This window comes from Carcharhinus amblyrhynchos, chromosome 17 (assembly GCF_965287045.1).
Source record: "Carcharhinus amblyrhynchos chromosome 17, sCarAmb.v2.hapA, whole genome shotgun sequence".
In the NCBI taxonomy this organism is placed as follows: domain Eukaryota; kingdom Metazoa; phylum Chordata; class Chondrichthyes; order Carcharhiniformes; family Carcharhinidae; genus Carcharhinus; species Carcharhinus amblyrhynchos.
In genome coordinates this window covers 27,603,401-27,615,844 of record NC_137340.1, presented here as the reverse complement: position 1 = coordinate 27,615,844, position 12,444 = coordinate 27,603,401, and the positions used below count along the sequence as shown (strand labels likewise).

Sequence of the window (12,444 nt, the reverse complement as noted above, 5' to 3'; positions counted from 1 at the left end):
TTTAACAGGAGGGCCTTAGAATGTAAAGCAAAGAAGTTTTCTTGCATTAAGGCCTGAGACTACATCTGGAGTACTGTGTGCATATCTGGATAGTGCACCTTAGGATATATTAGCCTTGGAAGGAGTGCAGTGCAAATTCACCAAATGTTGCCAGAGCTCCAAGGGTTAAATTGAGCGAGTACACAAACTAGGTTTGTATTCCCTGGAACATGGAAGGTTTTGGGTGATTTCATTGAAGTTTTAAGAGTTTTGAAAGGAATTGATGGGGTAGATGTAGAGAAACCTTTTTTGCTGGTCGGGAAAGTCCAGTACAAGAGACGTGACTTGAAAATCAGACAGATTGCTTAGGAGAGAAGTTAAGAAACACCTGATGCAAGGGTGGTAAAATTATTGAAATTGTCCTCTCTCAAAAAACCAGTGGTTGCTAGCTCAATTAATTTTAAATCTGAGGTTGGATTTTTTAAAGAAGATTCAATGCCCTATTCTTATTCCAGTATTCTTGTGCTTGTTTTTCTGGGGAAGTTGATCTCAGATGTGATAAATAAATCTAGCGGTATATCTAATGTTCCTGTTGGTACGCCCTTCCATTAGGAGTATAGTTCTTCAGTGACATCTCTTTTGACATCTGGTCTGTTTCACAAATGACCTTCCTGTGAACCATGCCATAATCCAGAGATGCGCAGCAAAAGAACATTTGGCTGAATTTATAACTTTTGTTAGCTGTTTTCACCAGTTAGTGTGGGAATTGCAAATTCAACATCTATATATAAAAAGGATTTAACCATTTCTGTTAAGTAATTGATGATCCAAACAAGGTTTCTTGTGAGTCGTACATTGGATTTCTGTCTGAAACACAGTTGTTGTTTTCCAAAAGCATAGTTATCGACTGAACATCTGAATACCAGTTGCAAGCTCCATGGGATTCAAAATTATTATTAGGACTTTCAATTTCTAAAATATAACTCTTTGTAACAAAACCGTAGGTTACAGTTGAAGTAGTGTTATATCTACTACTGATTTTATTCCCTGACTGAACTTCCTAGGAGAAACTGCATATTTTGTCTGAAGTCATTACATATATTTTAATACATTTTAAGCTTTTAATAAACACTTTTAAAATTGCACTTGCATTTCTGATTCTTAACTTGTTTCTAAATGCAATGTGTAAACAGAAGATTATATAAATAGAGATTAGGCTCTCATCATAGTAATTTTATTATTCAGTTTACTGTCGTTAGATTAACAACCTTGAGCACATGAATCCTATGAAAAAGCATTATGGAATATTTTGAGCAGATAAGGCCAAGCTGTTGGGTTGCAACGCTGCCCTGATGAGGTCAAATTTCACTTCTTTGCTATCCAACTGGATCATTCAAAAATGACTTGTGAATCATGTCTGAAAATTGGGCTGCTGGCTTAAACTTTAGTGTTACACAAATGTAAAAATTAGGAACATGTGTAGGCCACTCGAGCTCCGCCATTCGATAAGATCATGGCTGATCTGATTGTAACCTCAGCCCCACATTCCAGCCTGCCCCCGATTAACCTTTCGCCCCTTTTTAATAAAAATTCTATGTAGCTCTGCCTTAAAATATTCAGACTCTGCTTCTGCTGCCTGTTGAGGAAGAGAACTTGTGATTCTTCCCTATGCAAGAAGTAAGTTCTCAATCTGTCTTAAATGAGCAACCCCTTATTTTTAAACCGTGATGCTGCATCTACGCTGTCAATAACCCTTCAGGATTTAAAAAGTTTTGATCAAGTTGCCTCTTCGAAATTCAACTGATACAAGCCTAACCTGTCCAACCTTTCCTCGAGGCAATCCACCCATTCCTGGTATTAATCTAGTAAATCTTTGAACTGCAACTAACCCACTTGCATCTTTCCATAAATAAGGGGAGCAATACCGTACAGGGAACACCAGATGTGTCTGTCAATGTCCTGTACAACTGAAGCACAACCTTCCTACTTTTGTTATCAATTCTCTCTCAATCTCTGTAACATTTTATTAGCTTTTCTCATTGTCTGTATTATAAACTGCAGGCAGTTAGGACCTCCATGCTTGATTTACAGCAAAAGTGCAATATCATTACCTAGTGGTTTTTAAAATAGGACCTTATCAGCTCAGGCTTAGCTGCCTGTTTAAATTTAATGAACATCTGATTATTGTTGTACTCTCTCCAAGATGGCAATGCTAGCTATGTTCAGCTCAGCTGAAAAGCATTCATTTTAAAGCAGTCTTAGTAATATCATCTGAAATCAGAATACTTGTGGCATAGAAGGAGGCTGTTTGGTTCATCATGTCCTGCTCGAGCAACTTGGCTAATTCCAACCCCTGCCCTTTCTTCAAGCCTGGCAAATGTTCTTTCTTCAGGTGTTTATCCAACTTCTTGTATCTGTCTCCACCACACTCAGTACATTCCAGATCCTAACCTCATGTCGTTGTTGGTTCATTTGCCAGTCAACATCATCGGATTCTTGACTTTTATGCCAATTGGGGCAATTTCTCTGTCTAAATCGCTCAGGATTTTGAACACTTATCAAATCTCTTAACTTTCTTGAAGGAGAACAACCCCAGCTTCTGCAATCTATTCAAGCAACTGAAGTTTCTCAACCCTAGAACTACTCTTGTAAATCTTAGCTGCACCCTGTCTAAAGCAGAGTTCCCAAATGTTTGGGTAAGTTTGCGAGCTCCAAGACCATTGTGGTGTTTGTGGAGCAAAGGTTCTGTCAGGAAATTCTTGAGACCAGTTCCAAACCCCCTTTACACAACTACCGATTATTTCTTCCCCCCCAGCTCACAGTTCACTTGGAGGGGGATGAATGAACTCTGTATAGGCAGCCTCATTGTCTGCCTTGAGTGTGTCCGATTTTTTTTTTTTTCCCCCATCCAGCTCTGAATCCCACTTATTTGAGAACTTGAGTATTGGTGTAATATCATGCTCCCGGGCAAAAAGGGATTCTGCTTGAAAACTGATTATTACCAGCCTAATTCATTGTGGTTGCTGAAATCATCATTTTCAAATCATTAGGAACATTTCATGTTTCCCAGATCACTTGCTCTTGATTTATGCTGCCATGTTTTCCAGAGATTTAAATTATTACTTTCCTTTTTGCTAGTTTGGGTCACTTCAGAAGAGTCAGTTTATAGAATCTGCGTTTCATTAGCCCCAGTGAGTAAGATGGCATTTTGACATTTCCACAAAATGGTTTCAGATTTCAGAAGTTTTTCATGTATATAATTTGGATCTTAAATATTGTAGATTATTCATCTGCTGTTTGTTTTTACCTTCTTGACTAACTTGCCCTCTTGCACTCTCCAACCCACAATATTTGCCACTGCCCCCTAAAGATTTTCACTTGGGTCACACTGGGAAGAGTATTGGAAAGCACTGTTTTAAAGCTTCAGACCCTTCCTAAAAGTGCCGTGCCCAGACAAAATACTCCAGGTGAAGCCAGACTAAATTTTTATGAAAATTAATTTACATGTGTTTAATTTAATGTATCCAGATCATTAATTTCTGAAGTTAATACAGTACTTATAAATTCCCAGCTTTTCACTTAATCAGCATTCAGATAACGGATCCTTTCATAAAGGATTCTGCAATTATTCTGTCTTCTGTGCTGTATACTTAACGAAATGTTGATTTTCTTATCATGGTTCAGTTGGTAAAAGTAAGCTAAAGTTGTATCATTCAATCTAAAAATTGTGGCAAGCTAATATTAGTCCTGAAGTCAATGGGTGAGGCAAGCAGAATATCTATTTGGCCACCCCATCAGAAACTCGATGCACATGCACTGTGCATTGCAAATGGCCTACGAAGGATAAATATTTGTCCTTTCTGGAACTATCTCTCGATATGTCTCTCAAAAAGAGGTTAAACTTGGGGGCCATGACTTCTGATGGCGTGGCAACTGAGTTGGGTTGCCATTTTGCTCAAAAGTACTTAATTGAGCCAGCAAGCACTGCTTTTTGTGGGAGGACAATTCATTGATTCTACCACCCTGGAAAGCCAGACAATCCCATCTTGCCTGTTCTTCTGACTTGGGTCGGGCGAGATCTGTGCAGTGCATTCCCAGGCCTATCATCGAGGGCTGTAGAATCGTAGGTACATAAACCATGGCACCAGCTGCCATGAACCAGCCAAGTTTGAAGGCCCAGCTAAGTTTAAACATGTTTAAAATGGTAAGTGGGTAGAGTTAGTTTTGTGGGGTTGGAAATACGCCAGCAGTCGGGAATTGGGCCTGGGGGGAGGGTGGAGTTTGCTTGGATTGTTGGGTGGTTTGGGAAGGTCTGTACAATAGTTAGCCAGAAGATGCAAGTGGTTTTAATTCCTCTATTTTTTTTCTAGCTAATTATTGATGTGACACAGCCAACCACCCAAAGTTTGCAATTTAAATCAGGTTTTGGATGCCTCCCAATGCAGGGCAGTTACCTGTCAGCAGTTTTAGCTTCCCAAGCAATTGCCATATAATCCTTTATTGGGAACCTCTGGAGTTTGGAATTCTGGCCCTAGATAGATAATTCAATAGATTATGTGCAGTAGTTGATGTGACAGGTACTGGTTTAAAACAACTTCATTAACATGCTAAAATGATACGCATTTATATGGTGTTTTTCATGACCACTGGACAAACGAAGAACTTTTGAAATGTAGTTGCTGTTGTATTATAGGAAATGCATCAGCCAGTTTGCCCACAGTAGATTCTCTCAGAATCACAGAATATTACAGTGCAGAAGAGACCCTTCAGCCCATTGAGTCAACACCGAAGATAAAAGGTGCTGACCTGCCCACCTAATCCCACTTGCTAGCACTTGGCCCATGGTCTTGAATGTTGTGGCGTGCCACTGCATCCCGCTTCCAACACTGTCCCAGGCAGTGCATTCCAGACTGTCACACTTTCTAGGTAAAGTTTTTCCTCAAATTCCCCCCAAAACACCCCACTTCTCACTTTTTTAATTTGTCCCCTTGTAACTAACTCTTCAACTAGGGGTAACAGCTGCTCCCTTTCCAGTTTGTCCATGCCCCTCAATCTTGAGCACCTCAATCACGTTGCCCCTCAGTCTTCTCTCCTCCAGGGAAAACAACCCAAGCCTATCCAACCTCTTTTTATAGCTTCATAAATTGGCTTAGCAGTAGGAGACAGAGGGTGATGACAGGCAGCATCCTGGTGAATCTCCTCTGCACCCTTTCCAGTGCAACCACATCCTTCCTGTAATGTGGCGACCAGAACTACACACAGTACTCCAGCTGTGGCCTTACCGAAGTTCTATACAACTCCATGATCTTTCTGCTTTTGTAATTTATACTCTGATTTATAAAGGTGAGTGTGCTGTCCGCCTTTTTCACCACTCTATTAACCTGCCTTTCCACCTTCAGAAATCTATGAACAAACATGCCAAGATCTCTTTGTTCTTCAGAACTTCCCATTGTATGTTTCCTTGTCAAATTACTCCTTTCAAATTCCATCTGTCATTTATCTGTCCATTTGACCATTTGTTTATAACATCCTGTAACCCAAGACACTCAATCTCACTGTTAATCACCTGACCAATCTTTGTCATCAGCAGGCTTACTGATCTTATCCCAGCGTAGTTATCTAAGTCATTTATATAAATGACAAACGATAGCGGGTTCAGCACGGATCCCTGTAGTATGCCACTGGTCACTGAAGCAACCATCTGTCATCACCCTCAATCTCCTACTGCTAAGCCAATTATGAATCCATCTTATCAGATCACCTTGTTTCCCATATGCATTTGCCGCCTTAAGTCTCCCATGTGGGACTTTGTCACTTTGCTGAAATCCATTTAAACTACATTAACCACACTACTCTAATTCACACACTTGATTACATGCTCAAAATATTCAATCAAATTTGTTAAGCATGACCTCCATCTGACAAAACCATGTTGACTATCCCTGATCAAATCTTGCCTCTCCAAATGGAGTTAGATTCTCTCCTTCAGAATTTTCTCCAGTAGTTTCCCAACCGCAGCTGTCCGTAGGTCCTTGGCGTGTTCTCTACACCCTTAAATAGTAGGACCACATTAGTTGTTCTCCAGTCCTCTGGCACCACCCCGGTGGCCAGAGAAGAATTAAAAATTTCGATCAGAGCTGCTGCAATTTCCCCCCTCAACTCCCACAACAGCTTGGGACACACCTTGAGATTTGTCCATTTGAAACCACCAATAACCTGTCACTCCCTATCACAATTTACCCTGGAACCTCAGTCTCTCTCCCATGTTCCATAACTACCTCCTCATTCTTGTGGGTGAAGATATTCGTTTAACACCCTACCAATCTCCTCTGCCTCCGCCCATAGATTTCCTCTTGGTCCTTAATGGGCTCTACTTCCCCTATTTACCCTCTTCCCATCTGTCTCTTTGGATTTTCCCTATTTTTACCAACCAAAGCTTTCTCCTATCCTCTCTTTGCTGTCTTAATTGATTTCTTAAACTCCATCCTGCACTTGCTGTACTCCACTACTGCCTCCACAGACTTACTCCCCTTATACTTGTTGAAAGCTTTCTTTTCCTTCTCATTGTATCCTGAATGTCTCTGGTCATCCATGGTTTCTGGGTTTGTTACACCTTCCTATTGCTCTTGAGGAAACATGTTGGGCCTGTACTCTTCCCATTTCATCATTGAACACCCCCTTGTTGCTCTTCTGTAGATTTCCCCACAAGTAACTCATTCCAGTCTACTTGGCCAGATCCTGCCTGCCTTTTTAAAATCTACTGTCCCCCACCTACCCAATCTAAAACATTTTTCAGCAACTTATCAGTTTCTTTGTCCATAACAAATTTGAATTGAACCATGCTGTGGTCGCTACCACCAAAATGCTCCCCCACCAACACATCAACCACCTGTCTTGCTTCATTCCCCAGATTTGGTCCAGCACTGTGCCATCCCTCTACATATTGGCCTAAAAAGTTTTTTCCTGTATACATTTTACATTATATACACTATACACCACTTCTGATTTGTATTAATAAATTTCCATGGCCATAGAAGACAGAGGGTAGTGGTGGAAGGGTGTTCCACAGGAATCAGTGCTGGGACCTCTGCTGTTTGTAATATATATAAATGATTTGGGAGAAAATATAGCTGGTCTGATTAGCAAGTTTGCGGATGATACTAAGCTTGTTGAGTTGTGGATAGTGATGAAGATTGTCAGAGAATACATCAGGATGTAGATAGGCTGGAAAATTGGGCAGAGAACTGGCAGATGAAATTTAATCCAGACAGATGCAAGGTGATGCATTTTGGTAGATGCAATTCAGGTGGGAGTTACAAAATAAGTAGCAGAACCATCAGGAGCATAGAGATCTGGGAGTACAGGTCCACGGATCCTTGAAATTGGTTGCACAGGTGGAAGAGGAGGTGAAGAAAGCACACGGCATGCTTGCCTTCATCCGACGGGGCTTTGAGTATAAAAGTTGGCAAATTATGTTACAGCTCTATAAAACGTTGTTTAGGCCACATTTGGAATACTATGTCCAATCATGGTCACCACGCTACCAGAAGGATGTGGAGGTCTTGGAACAAAGAACAGCACAGCACAGGAAACGGGCCCTACAAGCCCGCACCACCCATTTTAACACTGAGTGCCTTATTCAAGTCTTTCGTTGATCGACGTTTTTGTCTACCTCTAGTGGACTCCATGGTAAAGGGGGTGCAAATTTAAGGAATTATGTGTGCCAGATTAAGGGAGATCCAATTTGGGGACAATTTATTGACACCAATCAGCCTAAAAAGCACGTTTTTGGGATGTGGGAGGAAACCAGAGCACCTGGAGAAAACCCACGCAAGCACGGGGAGAACATGTAAACTCCCACAGACATTGATCCAAGGTGGAGATCAGACCTGGGTCCCTGTAACTGCACAGCAGACAGTGATAGTCACTGAGCTGTCGTGTTGCCCGTCAATTGGTCCAGTTTAAGTGTACACTAACGGATGTGAAGCACTAGGCAACTCTCGAAGCAATATCCAAGAGCAACCCTCGCATGACCCACCGTGTGTATGCCCCTTGTTGGCAAGCAACACGGACTGAACTGCCTGGAGAGAGTACAGAAAAGGTTTACCAGGGTGATGCCCTGGGTATGGAGAATATTAGCTATGAGAAGAGATTAAATATAATGGCATTGTTCTCCCTGGAAAGGTGGAGGCTGAGGGGGTGACCTGATAAAAGTTTATACTACTGAGAAGTATAGATGGGGTGAACAGTTGGAAACTTTTTCCCAGGACAGAAATGACAATTACAAGGGGACACAAAGTCAAGGGGTGAAAGGTTCAATGAAGATGTGTGGGGAAGTTTTTTTTACATGAGGGTTGGTGGGGGGCCTGGAATGCACTGCCATGTGACGTGGTCGAGGCAGTTATGTTAGCCACATTTAAGACTTATCTTGATAGGCATATCAACAAATGTGGAATAGAGAGATGTAAGCGGTTGGCCTAGAGAGGTAGATGTAATTGGTGCAAGCCTGGAGGGCCAAAGGGCTTGTTCCTATGCTGTATTGTTCTCTAGCAATTAATGAGGAATGTACTTTAAGTATTTGACGCGATCTAATGATCATATATATCTGAAATATCAATTCCTTTCTGAATGGGTGGTGAATTTTTGGACTAGGCAGAGTTGGTGAATGAGTGGATTCCATGGTTAGATTGTATGATGCAGTCTGGCTTTTTGTCTCTTGCAGATGTTGAGGACCTGCCACCATCAGTGCAGGAAAAATTGTTTGATGAGGTGCTTGATCGAGATGTACAGAAAGGTAAGCAGCTTATTATGCTTTTTCAATTTTAATTGAATAATAACTTTTCTGATATTAGATGTTATAAATTGTACTGAGCATCTATATATTTTTGCAGTTGAATTGATTTCAGGGCAATATTATTAAAACCTAACAGATGCTACAAGGAAGTGATCTGGGATGGGAGATGGTTCTTTTATCTGTTCCATCAGAGTTCAAATAAAGGGCAGGCAAATAAATAGTCTGTGACTTGAGATTCCTACATGAAATTAATTTGCTAAGTCCCAAATTACAGTTCAAAACAACTTCTAATTTGGCACAAAATCAGTGATATCCTCACCATTGTTATGACTGATAATGATAATGTTGATGCAGCGGGGGAACACTTTTGACAACTCTGCGTTTTGAAGTTTTTAATGGAGCCGCTGGGTTAAAAATGTTTTCCTATCCCCCAGCAAAATCATCTTGCTGAGCTGAAATATTTGCACAAAATTGGTACTGTAGTAAAAGTAAACTACTTGGTTTTTTTCCCCTCCTTTCGTGATATTCTGGGATGGGGGTGATCTCCACATCAAGCATCAAACTGAAGGGAATAAGAAGAAAATTTCTGTTCTATAATTGCCCATAATTGAGGACAGGTTACGAAAATGTGGTTGGTATTCCCTTCTTTTAACACCTTGACCAATCGAAGTGTTAAAAGAAGGGGTTCACGTCATTTTGGAGGTAAACTAGGCCTAGCAAACTTAGTGGGCAAATTTACAGGGCATCTCCAATTTAATCAATGTATCTGGATAGTTAAAAGCAGTTGCTGGTCTCGATCCTATAGCATGAGTGTTATTGACAGTGCATTCTTGCTAATGGGCTTAAGATCATTTTTTTAAAAATTTCCTTCCACGGATAGGGTAGTGAAAAGCTTTTCAAACAAGCCCACCCAAACCCCCCCCCCCCCCCCCCCAAAACCTCTGGCTCACCCCTGTAAAGCTCTGAAGTAAGTTCCTAATCAGATCTGGGAGTTAAGCCAGGTTAATAACATTGACTCAATTGAATTACCTGTTCCATAAGATGTGCAAAAACAATTCATTGTTTCCTATCTCAGTTCCTGTTTGATAATTGTGTGACTTCTACGTGCTGCAGTCTAATTTCCTGTATGATTGGGAACAGACTCTGGAATTTTATAGGTGTGAGCCCACGGTCTCAGAAGATTGAGTATCAGCAGATCGCTTTGTCTAATCAAAGCCATACTTTCGGTATAAAGAGCTGCAGACGTTTGGAACTGCTTTCTTAGATAAATGAACTTAATTTTAGAAGTGTCTTTCTTGTGAAACAAACTTTTCAATAACTTTACATAAGGTTATTGTAATTCTTAACTCCTTTGCTTTTGTAGAATTAGAGGAAGAATCTCCCATTATAAATTGGTCCTTGGAGCTAGGAAGCCGCCTGGATAGTCGACTTTATGCTCTCTGGAACCGCACAGCAGGTGACTGCCTGCTAGACTCGGTGCTACAAGCAACATGGGGTATTTATGACAAAGACTCTGTTCTGCGTAAAGCTCTTCATGACAGCTTGCACGACTGCTCACATTGGTAGGAACTTGCTTTAATTTTCCTCCAAAGAAACTGTAAACCCATTTAGCCTGCAAAATTGTATGCTGCATAATTGTAATTTAACCACAAAAGCAAGTAATAGTTTGAAAGTCAGATATTTCAATCAATTGTTGATCTGCGTGTATATATAATATTGTATTTCTTGGTAGTTATATGCTATCTGAATAAAAAACTACAATTTGGGGCTGTGGGTGGAGGAAGGAAACAGGAGTGCAGTGAAATGACCCAGTGCGATTGTTTTGCTGTTTTCTTTGTGGTACCATTATTGTAGTACCCAAAACTGAATATATAGAACTCCATTCATGTCCATTAAGGAAGGAAACCTTACCTGCTCTAATCTACATACGATTCGAGATCCACAGCAAAGTGGGTTGACTCTTGAGTCTCAAGTGCCCTCTGAAATGGCTACTCAGTCGTATCACACTGCTACAAAGTTGATAAGGAATAAAACTGGTCAGATTACCTGGCATCAACGTAGGCACTGGAAACAACAACGGCAAACCCAACCCTGTCAACCCTCTTTACTAATCTAGGTGCTGGGGCCAAAATTGGGAGAGTTGCCTCTCGGGCTAGTTGAGCAACAGTTTGACATAGTCATACTCATGGAATCCTACCTTACGGATAGTGTTTCAGACGTCACCACCACCACCCTTGAGGATCTCTTGTCCCACCACGTGACAGATCCACCTGAGGTGGTAAGGCAGTGGTACATTTGGGAGGCAGTTAGCCTGGGAATCCTCAACATCAACTCTGGACACAATGAAGTCTCATGGCGCCTGGTGAAACATGAGCAAGGCAACATATGTATTCCACCCTCCCACTATCATCTCCACCAATAACCCTATCCCCAGCCAGGCACTCAGCACTACTCCATGTTAAACACCACTTAAGAGGAAGAAAGGGTGCAGAATTTACTCTGGGTGGGGGGGACATCAAAGTCCATTACCAAGTGGTTTGGTAGCATCACTGCTGACTGAGTATTAAGGACATAGCTGGCGGACTGAACCTGCAGCAGATGGTGAAGTAACCAAGAGGAAGGAAAAACATTTTCACCCTCATCTGCCAGCTGCACCTGTCCATAACCGTATCGGAGAGTGTGACCACTGCACATTCCTTGTGGAGACGTAGTCCCATTGTCTTGTTGAGGATATCCTCCATTGTGTTGTGTGACACTCCCATAGTGAATACTTGTAGCATTATAAATTCAGTGCTACCTAAATCAGTAAAATTTTTCAAATCCATGTGCTGGACTAACAGTTTAAACAGTGTGCTTAAAAAATGAAAAGATTCAAATAAATTTGATTGTTTTCAGTAGTAGTTCTTCTGCCTTTGAGCCAGAACGTTGGGTTGAATCCACCAGAATCTGAGCCCATTGTCCAAATTTATACTTGAGCACCGCACTAAGGGCAGATCTGTCATTTGGATGAGATATTAAACTGGGGTTCCACTTGCCTATTCTGATGGATGCTAAAAATCATGTTTTTTTTATAGTACAATGACTCTGTGTTGTGGCTAGCATTTCTTCCTGAAGCATTTGCACCAGAACTGATTAGCTGCTGCTTCTTTACGTTTGTGGAATATTGTGTGCAAATTGATGCAGATATTGAATCTGTAGGTGTCCATGTGCAGCAAGATCTGCACAGCATTCTGGCTTGGGGTGATAAGTGGCAAATAACATTTTTGCACAAATGCCAGGTAATGACCATCTCCAACAAGAGTGAATCCAATCATCACCCCTTGATATTCAGTGGCATTACCATTGATGAATTCCCTCACCATCAACATCTGGTAGGTTGCCATTGACAGAAACTGAACTGGACTTGTATGAATATTGTGGCTATAAGAACTGGGAATTCTGTGACTTAATTCCCCATCTGCTCCTTGAAAGTTTGTGCATGTTCCCCAAGGCACAAGTCAGGAATGTAATTGTGTACTTCATTTGTCTGGATGAGTTCAACCCCACCAACACTAAGAAGCTTAACATCATCCAGTGCAAAGTAGTTTACCAAGATCAGCCCCCTTTCTACCATCTTAGATATTTGCTCCCTCCGTCATCGATGCACAGTGGCAACGATGTGTACCATGTGC

At 41.2% G+C, this 12,444-nt stretch overlaps 1 protein-coding gene across 5 annotated transcripts in view; it reads left to right on the top strand.

The window, feature by feature from the left end:
* The window catches only part of LOC145354397 (ubiquitin thioesterase ZRANB1), a 77,494-nt gene that overhangs the window by 48,298 nt on the left and 16,752 nt on the right, over positions 1-12,444 (top strand). For all 5 annotated transcript variants that reach the window (XM_080205665.1, XM_080205660.1, XM_080205661.1 and 2 more), the window contains 2 exons: positions 8,702-8,773; positions 10,137-10,335. In XM_080205665.1, coding sequence (XP_080061791.1) covers positions 8,702-8,773; positions 10,137-10,335 — 271 coding nt within the window. The remainder of the gene's footprint in view (positions 1-8,701; positions 8,774-10,136; positions 10,336-12,444) is intronic.